Source organism: Diorhabda sublineata, chromosome 1 (genome assembly GCF_026230105.1).
Source record: "Diorhabda sublineata isolate icDioSubl1.1 chromosome 1, icDioSubl1.1, whole genome shotgun sequence".
In the NCBI taxonomy this organism is placed as follows: Eukaryota; Metazoa; Arthropoda; class Insecta; order Coleoptera; family Chrysomelidae; genus Diorhabda; species Diorhabda sublineata.
In genome coordinates this window covers 42737199-42749512 of record NC_079474.1, presented here as the reverse complement: position 1 = coordinate 42749512, position 12314 = coordinate 42737199, and the positions used below count along the sequence as shown (strand labels likewise).

At 31.5% G+C, this 12314-nt stretch overlaps 1 protein-coding gene across 2 annotated transcripts in view; it reads right to left on the bottom strand.

Annotated features, from left to right (window-relative positions):
• Positions 1–12314, bottom strand: part of LOC130443821 (extracellular sulfatase SULF-1 homolog) — a 72323-nt gene that overhangs the window by 5290 nt on the left and 54719 nt on the right. For both annotated transcript variants that reach the window (XM_056778683.1, XM_056778691.1), the window contains exons 2-8: positions 7885–8191; positions 5220–5541; positions 3410–3561; positions 3186–3355; positions 768–1017; positions 434–669; positions 28–365 (exon numbers count right to left, since the gene is read on the bottom strand). In XM_056778683.1, the coding sequence (XP_056634661.1) occupies positions 28–365; positions 434–669; positions 768–1017; positions 3186–3355; positions 3410–3561; positions 5220–5541; positions 7885–7980 (1564 nt within the window). In that variant the 5' untranslated portion in view covers positions 7981–8191. The remainder of the gene's footprint in view (positions 1–27; positions 366–433; positions 670–767; positions 1018–3185; positions 3356–3409; positions 3562–5219; positions 5542–7884; positions 8192–12314) is intronic.

Genomic DNA, 12314 nt, shown 5'->3' with positions numbered 1-12314 from the left:
ATTAGACATAAAATAAAATTTTATTACCTTCGTTTATAAAGTCTAGAGCTAATCCGACATTATCAAAATTAGTCTGCTCTTCTAGATCCCCTTCTTCTTCTGTAACTTCTTCAATTCCCTCGTCGTCTTCATCAGCGTCCTCTTCATCTTCTGAATTAATTTCGGATTGATCTTCGGAAGATTCGAAAATTTTAGGTGTATCTGTTGCTTCAACATATTGAGCAGTGAACATTTCTTGCTCAGAAGAATTAAAGAGATTATAGCTAGTCGATGTTGGATCGTCTGTAGACAGATTGATTGGAGAAGCGGTGGTTAAGTATTTTTGCTTGTTTTTTTCTGGATGCGGCATTTCCCTTCTACCAGAACTGACAATGTAAACCAAACAGTTAAAAATAACTTTTACCGAGTATATTTAATTCCTGTTTTAATTTACCTCTCTATTAAAAACGTATCAGGCCATTTCATCTTTTTTCTTTTGGCAGTTTGAAATAATGGTAATACAGATTTTCCGTCCATATGCGGTGGAGGTTCTACTCCAGCCATATCCAAGAATGTAGGCGCTAAATCGATATTAAGAACTATATCGTTCACTACTGTACCAGGTTCCACTCCTGGACCTCTAACAAGAAACGGTACACGGACATCAAATTCAAAAGGAAAACTTTTACCCTAAAAATATACGTACACATAATCAAATCGCAAGGAAAATATTTAAACATCAAGGATGATTGGGGGGGAAATATTTGAAAATTAGCAGAATTACTTACTTTCACCAATCCAAATTGACCTAGATGGTATCCGTGATCGGATGTATAAATAATATAAGTATTGTCCAACTCTCCTAATTCTTCTAGCTCTTCTACAACTTTTTGAACAGCAGCATCAACAGATTGCAAGGTCTGTAAACGTTTCGTCATCAGAAGATCAGTAAAATCTCTTTGTATCGGTGACATGTTGTTGGTAACTTGTAGTATCCATTGTTTGTCGGGATTTGGTGCGTGGTCATAGCTTGGAGTACTAACAAAATATTCCGAAATTTATTTTAAAACATATTACTTAATCAGATAGCTCATTTAACCAAAAATGTGAACTATAATGGGTTTGGTGTCACATTAGACATTATTTTGAATAAATTGTTTCATTATTTTTTTTTGGATTGTCAGTAATAGATATGAAAGGAAAGGTTTCTTAATCAATTCATCTGACTAGGAAAGTTTGTGCAATTACAAAAACCAGCTTCATCTAATGTACACTGGCAAATAGTGAATACAGCAAAATTCTTAAAGCAAAAACTGCGTTTGAATTCAAAACAATAAAACTATCAAAACATGTTTTTTTAAAGCCGATAAAATTTACAATGAGATTGGTAGGTCATCATTGATGCTTGAGCAACACTAGTAAATTGAATTGAAAACTAGTAGCGATTGGTGATTTTCATGTCGCACGCAATCGACCATCTATCAAACTAGAAATATTTCATACCACATATTCTCTAAATGGTACAATAATACAAAAATGTCGAAGGAATGAGCGTAATGAAAAGAATATCCCTCCGTAAACAAAAGTGTGGAACATTCTGAAAAAATATCCTGGTCTACATCAATATAAGATTTGGCTGTTCTAGGAATTGAATTTACAAGACCATAATACGCCTTGGTTGCGTTTTGGAAAGTGATCCTGAGTTTTATCGCTAAATTCTGTTTTTTCTAAAAGGGTGTGTTCCATGTGGATTGAAATCAAACCATAACAGACCCTATAGATATAATTACGTCTAGATAAACGCACCGGTTAATGCAATTCACACTCTGGCGGCATCATTGGGTCTTATTGTTGTTTTTTTTAAATAATTAACTTATAGTCTTCCTTCTTATACACCTTTATTTGTCAACTCCATGTACAATACAAATCATATTAATATATCATCTTAACCTTAATGATGAATCATTCTCGATAATTCTCTATGATTCTCACTAACTGACTTCTTCTTTTTTTATTTTCATATATCTTAACAGTAGGCCAGAAAGTAAAAAAACTAATACCTATATTATTAAATACAAACCAGAAAAGTATTATTTTTAACACTTATTTCTTTCAAAACCAAACTATATCTCGCGTTATGGTTACGTCGTGTTTAAGAACATAGATGACAGACAAAGCAGCATTAAAAACACCAAAAGACAAGTTCCTAGAATCTGAATTCTTTAATGTAATTCTAAAATAATCTAATGAAGGATAACCAGACTGTCTCACAGCCGTGTCTTCGACGTCTTTCGGAGGAAATAATATACAATGGCACCGCGTAGTCCTGACCTTTCCGCGCCGGAAACACAACGCATCTGTCAAGTTTGGCTTCCATTTAGATGGATACGTAAGCTTCTAAATGTATACTGAACTATGATCTTGAAATGACCTATGACGATGGATTGGATTCAGATACTTTCAGAAAGTCTCTCAATACTAAAGATAGAACCAAGATAGAGAGAGCGGCATGTAAGTCAAATTGTAATACTGAAAGAGGTAGAGATAGCATTGGTTTATCACTGTCTATCACACATCGTGATTCAATCAGAATAGAATAGAAAGTGGTATACCGATATTCGTTCTTTCTCTATCAGCAGTTCGGACCTCGTCACCTCTATCTTTAACATTAACGTCCATGTCTTGCTCGGCTTCAGTACTGAGATAACTCGAGTCTAAATAATAAACCGCTTAAGCTTGATAGCACAATGATCACGTGTTTATCTTGATTACTAGCCGGCTTTAAGGAGTACAGGTAGACCAAAAAAACGGTGGAGGGATATAGTGGAAGAAGACCTTAGAGAGAAAAACATCCAGAGCTGGAGAGAAAAAGCAGGGGACCGAAAGAAATGGAGAGAAATTACCAAGGCTATGGACCTAAATGGTCTGCATATATATACTTATTTTAAAAACACGCCTTGTACAGTACATATTTATATAAAATATTTTATTATTAAATGAATGGTTCATCATATATTGGTTTTGCAAGTTCATGCATTTTGATTTTTTTTATTACTAAAGATCAAAGTAAGGTCAATTACCAATAAAAATTAATTTGGTCATTTGTATATTTAAATAATTATCTGCAAAATGTTTTTGAGACGTATAAAATGCATCTACATTTTCGTATAATAATTATAATAAATATTATAAGTGTTTCTACGTACTGATGTGTTGTTACGTTGAAAAATAGGTCGGAAAACTGCGGAGCCGAGTCTTCAGGACCGTGAGGAGCTGGAAAGGACATCATTAACATCACCGGTTTGTATTGGTACTGCTTTTTCGAATGCCTTAAGAATGATATTGAATCATTCAATATTAAATCTGAGTAATAATCCTGAAAAATATTTGTTTCTAATTTTTTATACTTATATAAATTTAATAATAATACCTTGTGATAGTCAAAACCGTGTTTTATTTTCTTTCCATTCATATTGATTGAGTAATTGTAATATTTGGAATTCATTATTAGTCCGCCCCATTCTCGCCATCCAGGTGGAATATAGGAACCATTATACTTGTTAAGGTACTTTCCGAAATAACCTAAAATCACAAAAACTGAAATTATCGACTTTGTATTTTGAAAATATAGTTTAAACAATGACTGGGAAGCCACACCCCCTAGTTTTGTCAAAAACAGTTATTTACAAGTAGAATATCCCATCTCTATACATGTTTTCTGTCATATCGGTGTATATTAGTTTTTTATTCAATCAAACGGCAACATTTCAATACAAATTTCGCTTTTAAACTATTTATTTTTATTAAAATTTGTTTTAATTAATAGTGGTTGATTTTCCGTTATTCTTAAAATAGATAATGATACAGTTGAAATGTTGATATTGCGGAAACTGGTTATTTTGTATACTCAGTGTTTATCCAATACAATAAAGTTTATCACGTTACCACAAAACCATTATTAAATTTTTTATATCTAAACGAAACTTTTTTATAGCAAATATACATCGTTCAACAAAAAGAAAAAACGTGATAGAAAAGATATCGATATCTTTTGCCTAAACTGGAACCGAATTTGTTTCTAATCCTAATGATATTAGGGGAACTTGATAATAATGTAGTTTCTGCGCATGTCGATATTTGATTGTCAATTATCAGCTCATTGTGTACTCGAAGTCGTATCAAAGGAGTTTTGAGGTTATTGTGACTTGTTCAAATAATTAAATATCAGACTTTTACCAGAAGATCTCATGGATTTCTATCGGAATACCAGCAGTATTAGTCAACAACATGATAAGGGCAGAAGTGGAAGCAAATCCATGTCAGTCAATCAAGGAACTCTTATACACCCTTAACCAACCTTGGTCGACCATCCGAGAACATTTGCAGCAGATTGGAAAAATAAGCAGAGCAACAAACCATTACCATAAAGAACAGTTTTTTGATGGGTATAGATGGTAGCTTCCAGTATTTATCGAAAGTGTTTGTCTATGGGTATACGTATAAATGAATGTATGTGTTCAGGAAAAACCGGCTTGATAACATTGTACGAATCGAACTCGTCACTCTGCCGAAGTTCTTGCTGTTGCTTCCGATTTTGAGCTGCTGCAGTTATCCGTTGATTTTGTAGGTTGATGTCGTCTGGCGATGTCTCGTTCAAAGTGTAAGCCGGTTTCAATCGGTCGATCGCTGAAATTTTTTTCACCTCGTAAGATCCGTCGTAAGGCATGCGCAAGGAGTTTTTTCAATTGTCGTGGCGGAGAAAAACATTTTGTGTTGTGGTCAAATCTTGATAGATGAACAGCGATTGTCAACGGAAAATGTGTTATTCTGCGACACTATAATGCAATATCGAAGAAATTATTAAATTATAATGGAAAGTGCTACCTCACCCACTATTTTCACTGATATAGAATCCTAGAATTTCCATTTATTCTGTTCGCTACAACATTTTCTTGGTAGCAAAAAATTATATCCTAAATGGCATCTCGAGATATTTTATTCAAAAACTAATTGGTTTTTATCCGTCTGGTCTTGAAAATTTGCGTACTAGATAACAAAATGATGTTGACAATGAAGAAGAACAACGAAGATTATAAATTTATTCGTTTGAATTTAATATATTAAAGCGATATAACTTTTCGATTTCCCTTTGTATCAACATATTACGATACTTTTCGTATCCGCTATATACATACATAAATCGAGAAATAAGATAATAACAACGTGTTAATTTGACTTACCGGTTCGATAGCCAGCATTTGATAGGTACGTTGCAAATGTTCTGGTCTCGTGTGTGGCCTGCCATTGTGTACTCGAACAATTATCATTGTTCGTATAAACAAAATGGTTGTGAACATACATTCCTGTAAGTAATGACGACCGAGACGGACAACACATAGGGGTTGTAACGTATGCGTGACGGAATTCAGCCCCGTGGTCACGGATTGATTTCAAAGTTTTTGGCATGTAATTCATCGAACCTAATTCCACGTCTTGATCGTCGGTTAGAATTAAGATGATATTAGGTTTTGGGCTAGATCTCGTTGTTATCGGCGTAAATACCTTGAAAAAAGTAACAACAATAATAAAATTTGCGAATTTAAGAAATATTGATAAAATAGGTGATTATTGCGAACGCTGTTCCCTTTGCTCTAACAGTTATAATTAACTCAATAAGTGCACATGTGCACGTACATTCCCAAATTTAATGCCTTCTCTCACAATGATTCGTGTGCACATTGAATCAGTGCACTTGTAGCTTGCAAATACAGTTATCGGTGTCGAAATGGGAATTTTTACAAAAAGACGGATTTTAGCATGCAATATATGAAGACATTTAATTTTTCCTTCTTTTCATTTGACGTGTTTATTATTTAAAAACGACCAGATCATAATGAACAAAATCTGTCGTTAGGGAGTGAAACTGAATAAAAACTTTTGTTAGATGTACATTAGATGAAAATCAGTTAAGAAACAATAATGAATTAGGTATTTCTGTATTTATCATGAAAAATGACAAAAGTTTTGAATATTTTTTTGAGAAAACCATGTACTCATTATCAGTAGTAAGGACATTGATAATTGTTCGAAAACACTTTATAACAGATTTCGAAAGCTTGTTTGGAAATAGATCGACGTCGAAGGCGAATGTTCGTTGTCTATAAGCAATATCTTAAAAAAGTTGTAATAAAATTTTTGAGCATTTATCAATGTTCGAGGGTTATTCACATAGAAATTTTTTTGCTAATAATAGAGAAAATACAGAGCAAAGATAATCTATTTAAAGGTGCAATTAACGAAAGAATAATTAGAAAATTTAAGTGAAGATCCGAACGTTTTAGTTTCTAAAACTGATGAAGATGTATTTCCAATACGCTTGCTGTTAAGAATTTGATGATGTTCTTCGTCAATATTCTAGTACGGTTTTATTAAGTTGACATTGTTGTGACCCGTAATGTTTATAAGCTTTTGCTCTTGTACACCACTTTTGGCCAATCGACTAACCACGATCGATCTGTTGGAGTGATTAGTAATTTTTTTCCTTGGTATTCAAGTCAATCGCTTCGGCAGATAATTTTGTCCACTTTTGAATCGTATTTCTTCCGCATTTTCTAATACCAGTGATTATTTTCGGATTTTCAGTGACGATTTATTCTTAAGAATAATCTGTAGATTTTAATATTTGCTATCGTTGTTTTGTATTAGAAATTCAGTAAAAATTCTTCAACCAACCTTGGCAAGTCTTACTGAATACAAGGTTATATTCAGCATCGGATTTAGGACTGGTCTATGGGGGGCTGAAGCACTAGGTCCCGAGCAGGTAGGTGCCCCGCAGAATGACTAACTTGATCATTCATTTTAAAACCAATATAGGATTTATTATCAAGACTGTGAATTGAAAACGAGAACTTGCAGAATATGAATTTTTGATAATTGAAAATTTTGCCACACTAAAACGGGAAAAACGTTTTTTAAATAGTAACTTTATATAGTTTATGAGATAAGATTTTAACTTATTTTTATTTAAAACTAATATATTACATTTAAGTTCGAGCTGATTTTGATTTTCTTCGGTGAGCCCCGGATAGATTTTAGCTCCACTACTTCTTAATCCAGCGCTGGTTATTTTCAATTCGATTTATTACAGAACCATAGTGGTTAAATCAATCCAAAAAAGTCAGTCAAGTAAGCAGCAGCTTCCCCATCTCGCTAAGATAATTCTACCGCGGTTATATAATGGAATTTCCGTTGCAGCCCTTCAGGGGTATTTTCATACCATAAATCTATGATTTTAGTTATTTCTACGGAATTTAATGCTGTCAAACTTTGTTTGGGTCAATAATAACATTCATTTGTCTATAATATTTTTCTTGTAATAACTTGTTTGGTTCCACATAGTTTTGACTGTAGTTTCTTTAAACCAAATCCTTTGAAATCAACGCCAATTCTTCCGCCGTCCGATTTCCATCTAATTGATATTCTATCATTGCAAAAGGCAATAAGTGCTTTCCATACAAATTTTTTACTGTAAACGGTATTTTTTGGTATGTTGATTCTATAATTTCATTAATATTCTCGTCAGTATTACAACCAAATCGTGACATTTTGAAATATTAAATATTTGAAACGTCAAAATCGAAATAAATGTATCCAAAGCAACGTGATAAAATGATGGTGATGGGATCTGTTTTTAGTAATACTTCAGTTGTACTGATTGCTTGTCTTCAATCAGATGACTTCGAATTAATTGATTTCAGTATATTTCTACTGGAGCAAAAAATTTTCCGGGTAAGTTTTTCATTTATAAACAGAATCCTTTGCTAAATTGACATTATTGACGTTATTTACATTCTGTTGTACAAGCGCCGCCACTGTAAACTAGTCCAATAAAAACTGTTGACTCACCTGTGATTTTCGTTGCCTGCGATGAAGATAAACATTGGCATTAACACTAAAAATGACTAGGACTAGAAACACTATGACAATGGAAAAACTGGCCATCTTCAATTTAAACCAATTATATTCTTGTTTATTTAGTCTTGATATTTTATTAATATATTTAGGAAGCGATTTCCTAGTATAATCGAAAATTCAAATTTATGTCATTTTTGTTAACTGTGACAACATTTAATTATCCGCTAAACTTCGTTTACGATAATAATTCCTCTCTTGATTTCATGACTTTCTTTCGCTGGCCCAAATGACCGAAATCCTGCAACAACAAAAAAAAAATTTAACACGAAATACGGTAATGAAACATTTTGATATTTTTTCATATCGAAAGTTTGATGTTTAAATTGTGCATTTCGAATATACGGTAACAAAATCCTGGACAATGAGATCAATCACCGCAAAAAACAACTCTACAGGATAAATACTGGAACCTAATTTAACACGAAAGTTCCATTAGAGGTGAAACGAAAATGTATAAAAGCTTTGAGAATTAGGGATATTATGATTCAGTGCTCTGATTTTCGAAATAGAGAGATAGAAAAATCTATAGTATGACACTACCTATTACTGAAGACTATAATAAATTTCTTAGACATTTTGATATATTAATGCATCTGAATGTTCTTGATTTTAGGTCTGTCTTTTCTGTTTTAAAATTTATTTTTTTTTGATAATTTTTGAAAGAAAGATAAATTTTAACGTTTCGGCTTTTCTTTAAGTCTTTATCAAAATATGATATTGACACTGGCAATTTGCTTATTTATCACCTTCATCATGAATATCAAAATAAGGATAAAATCAACAAGTTCTAAGTTGATTTTATCCTTATTTTGATATTCATGATGGAGGTGATCTATAGATCAATATAAATAAGCAAATTTTCAGTTTCAATATCATATTTTAATGAAGACTTAGAGAAAAGTCGAAACGTCAATTTTATCTATTTTTCAAAAATTATCGAAAAAAACTAATTTTGAAACAGAAGAGAACTAAAAACAAGATTTTAGGTCTCTTCTGTCCTTTTTTAATAATTATTTGAAATAAAGATAAAAATTTCGACTTATTTTAGTCTTTTTCAAAATATGATATTGACAATGACAATTTGTATATTTATATGAATCAATAGATCACCTACATCATGAATATCAAAATAAGAATAAAATCAAAACAGAAATGTGTTTTAAAATGAATTTTTCTTTATTTCTTACATCTCAAATATGTAATAGTAATCAAATAAATTGAGTGTAGCTTTATTATCTTTTTTCTCATTTATACCTTTTTCGTTCTTATGAAGGTGAACCATTTCTAAAAATTCTCTTTTTCGTGTATTAGATTCCGTTCCTAAAATTTCTGAATCTTTATTATAATTGAATTTATTTATTTTTTTGATATTTCATAGTTCGTTAATGCAGTTTTATTTTTCTTATCGTATTGATGATCTTTTAGTCTATTTTCTAAATACTGAAATGTCTGCCCTATGTAGATCGCGTCATAGTACAAGGCACTTGATATATAATATTACTTCTTTTATTTTAACTTAATTTTTATCTTTCTTTTAAAAAATTATTAAAAAAGGACTAATTTTGAAACTGAATAAACCTAAAATCAAGAACATTTAGAAGAATAAACACATATAAAAGGTCTAAGAAATAAGAAATTTAAATTATATAAATGGTAAAGGTAAAGAGCTGAACACCGGCGTTATAATCAGAACTAGACAGAAAGATATTTTAGTCATATACCATTCAATATTATCATAGAAAGTATCATAGATAGGATCAAGATGAATGAGTTTTTACACTAAGAAGACTCAATGGTAATAGCCAATGATCCGATTAGATGTAAATTAGCTGTAAATAATAACATAATATAGTAAACAACGAAACTCAACTACACAAAACAAAATGAGAATCTACGTAACATTAATGCAATAGAAAAAAAAAACCGTAACAACAAAAAGAATGATGAGAACGACTGAAATGAAACAGCTAAGAATAATTAAGGAAGTGACTCTCAAAGATGGAATGTGAAATCAGGATATCAGAAAAGAACTATAGTCCAGTGAGCAACTCTTTTTCCTTCAGATTTCCATCAAGACGATTTACTTGAAATTTGAACAGTAGAAGATAGCAAGCGCATACCTTACAAAAAGCTATTGAGCCATACAGAACCTTTGAAATTTTCCACAACTCTGTGCAGAAATCGCACAAAAATTTATGGAACACATTGGTCGAAATAAGACAAAAATATTATATGATCCGTTTTTGACAATCAACGCTATTCATAAATACTATTAAATTTTTTCGATCTATTAAAATCGAAATTAATCTAATTATTTAGAGTGCAAAATTAGTACAAACTTTTGAAATGTATTTGGAGTCAAATTTGCATCTTCTCTGTGGTATTTCTTTTGCCACTGTGACAATAATTTGAGAGTGCTACTTTTCCACGAAAACAAATTTGATGAAAAAATAAAATTGACAGCGAAATCTGTTAATTAAAAAACATCAAATTCCAGTTTTTCATTATCCGAACAGGTCGACCAACGATTTTATTATTAATTTATTTGTCTACCACTCATTAATTGATGTCAAGTATTTTTTATATTAATCACGTTTTTTTGATATTCTTCTTGATTTATATTTGAGAAACTAACCTAAAAATTTTCTTTATGCATTTATTAACATTTATAGGAGGTTGTGAATAAACTTAAAATAGCAAAAACGTGTTTTTATTATTAAAATATTTTTAATAGACAGTGTCATCATGATCATTAAATGGGGAATATAAGAAATGTTCGAAACAGATGCAGTTGAAATTACTAAGTCAATAAATGGGGATTAAATACCAAGATCTGTCGAGTGTTTATCAAGCAAACAAATAATAATCGCTAAAATTAACCAAACACTATATCTAAAACAATAATAAACATGTCTAGCATATGCGTTTTTTCTAATGGTGTTTAAAAAATAATACGACAAAATACGATGGTATAAACATATGGTTCAAATTCTTACAAGCATTTCTTCAATACAATTCTCATTCCCTTCACAATCTTTTTTCTACTACCGTGCATAAAGTACGAACTTTAATAGTTATTTACGCAACAAGTGAGTAAAGTAATACTTTTTGACACAAGTAGGACGGTTTGACGTACGGCAATTCCTATGATTGAAAAAAGTTACTTTACTCACGAGTTTCCTACAAAACTTTTTTTGCGTCCGTATACTCAAAAAAAATTCGACATAACTTTTATCAATTTTTATTTTGTAATAGTTATATTAAAAGTACAACTGTAAGCATTATTAATTTGAAGTGAAGAAGAAGTTACATCGTCTATAGTTATATTAGTACTTATTCGATTGTTGGTAGGATTGTGAACATTTACAATGTTGCTTGAAGTCGAACTAGTTGTTCCCGTTAAAATTTCCACCGCGGAATCTATTTTGTTTTTTATTGAATCGTCTAAGTAACCCTCCGCAACTGAGTTGGATTTCCACCCACCGTAATTCTTTAGTTGAATTATATTACCACCGGGAACGACTAATAGGAGCTGAACATGAGTTTTTGTATAAGGTACTGTGGTAATTAAACATTTCCGCTATTATTAATATCGTTACACTTCATTTTATCCTGCGGTTCAGAATATTAAAACAACCAAAAAGATGTTACAAACAATATCTAAGCTTACATTAAAATTTTTTGATGTCATACCTTACGCATGAGGTAATGATCGTCTAGAGCTTGCAACAGAAACTTATTAATTTCTTCACGCGCAAATGTTTTAGATTTTTTGGATCTATAGCCAACTGATTTATTTTTCAAATATGCAATGAGTTTAGAGTACTTAATGATGTCTACGTCGTTATTTACCATTAGGGTGCCTTTCAGTTTTGAATAAGTCGACCAAAGTGTTGAAGACTTCCACATTTTGGATTTAGTTTCAATGTAAGCTAGGAACACTCATTCTTTGAAGCTGTTTATGCCTTTTTTAGTACGCCACTCCATAAAAGAATTATATTCCTTCAAATACTATTCCCTGGATTTCTCAGGGAGAAGATTCATAGTCGCTGCAATTGCCGATTCAACAATATCTTTTGGTGTGCAGTTTAAATTTTCCTCACTATTACTCTCCATCACTAATAATAATACTAAAATCCTTTAGTACTATTAGATACAAAACGGATTTTCTTGAACGAATATCAAGAAAGAAAAGTGGGACAGTTTATCGGAGAAACGAATTGACACGAGAAAGAAAGCGTACACAGCTCATTATTTTCATAAAAAAAATTTTGTAATTGCGTTAAAAAATGACACATGTCTACAGTTTTTTTAACGTGAAGCGTGAAAAAATGAACCGCTACGGTACTTTTTTTCACGTT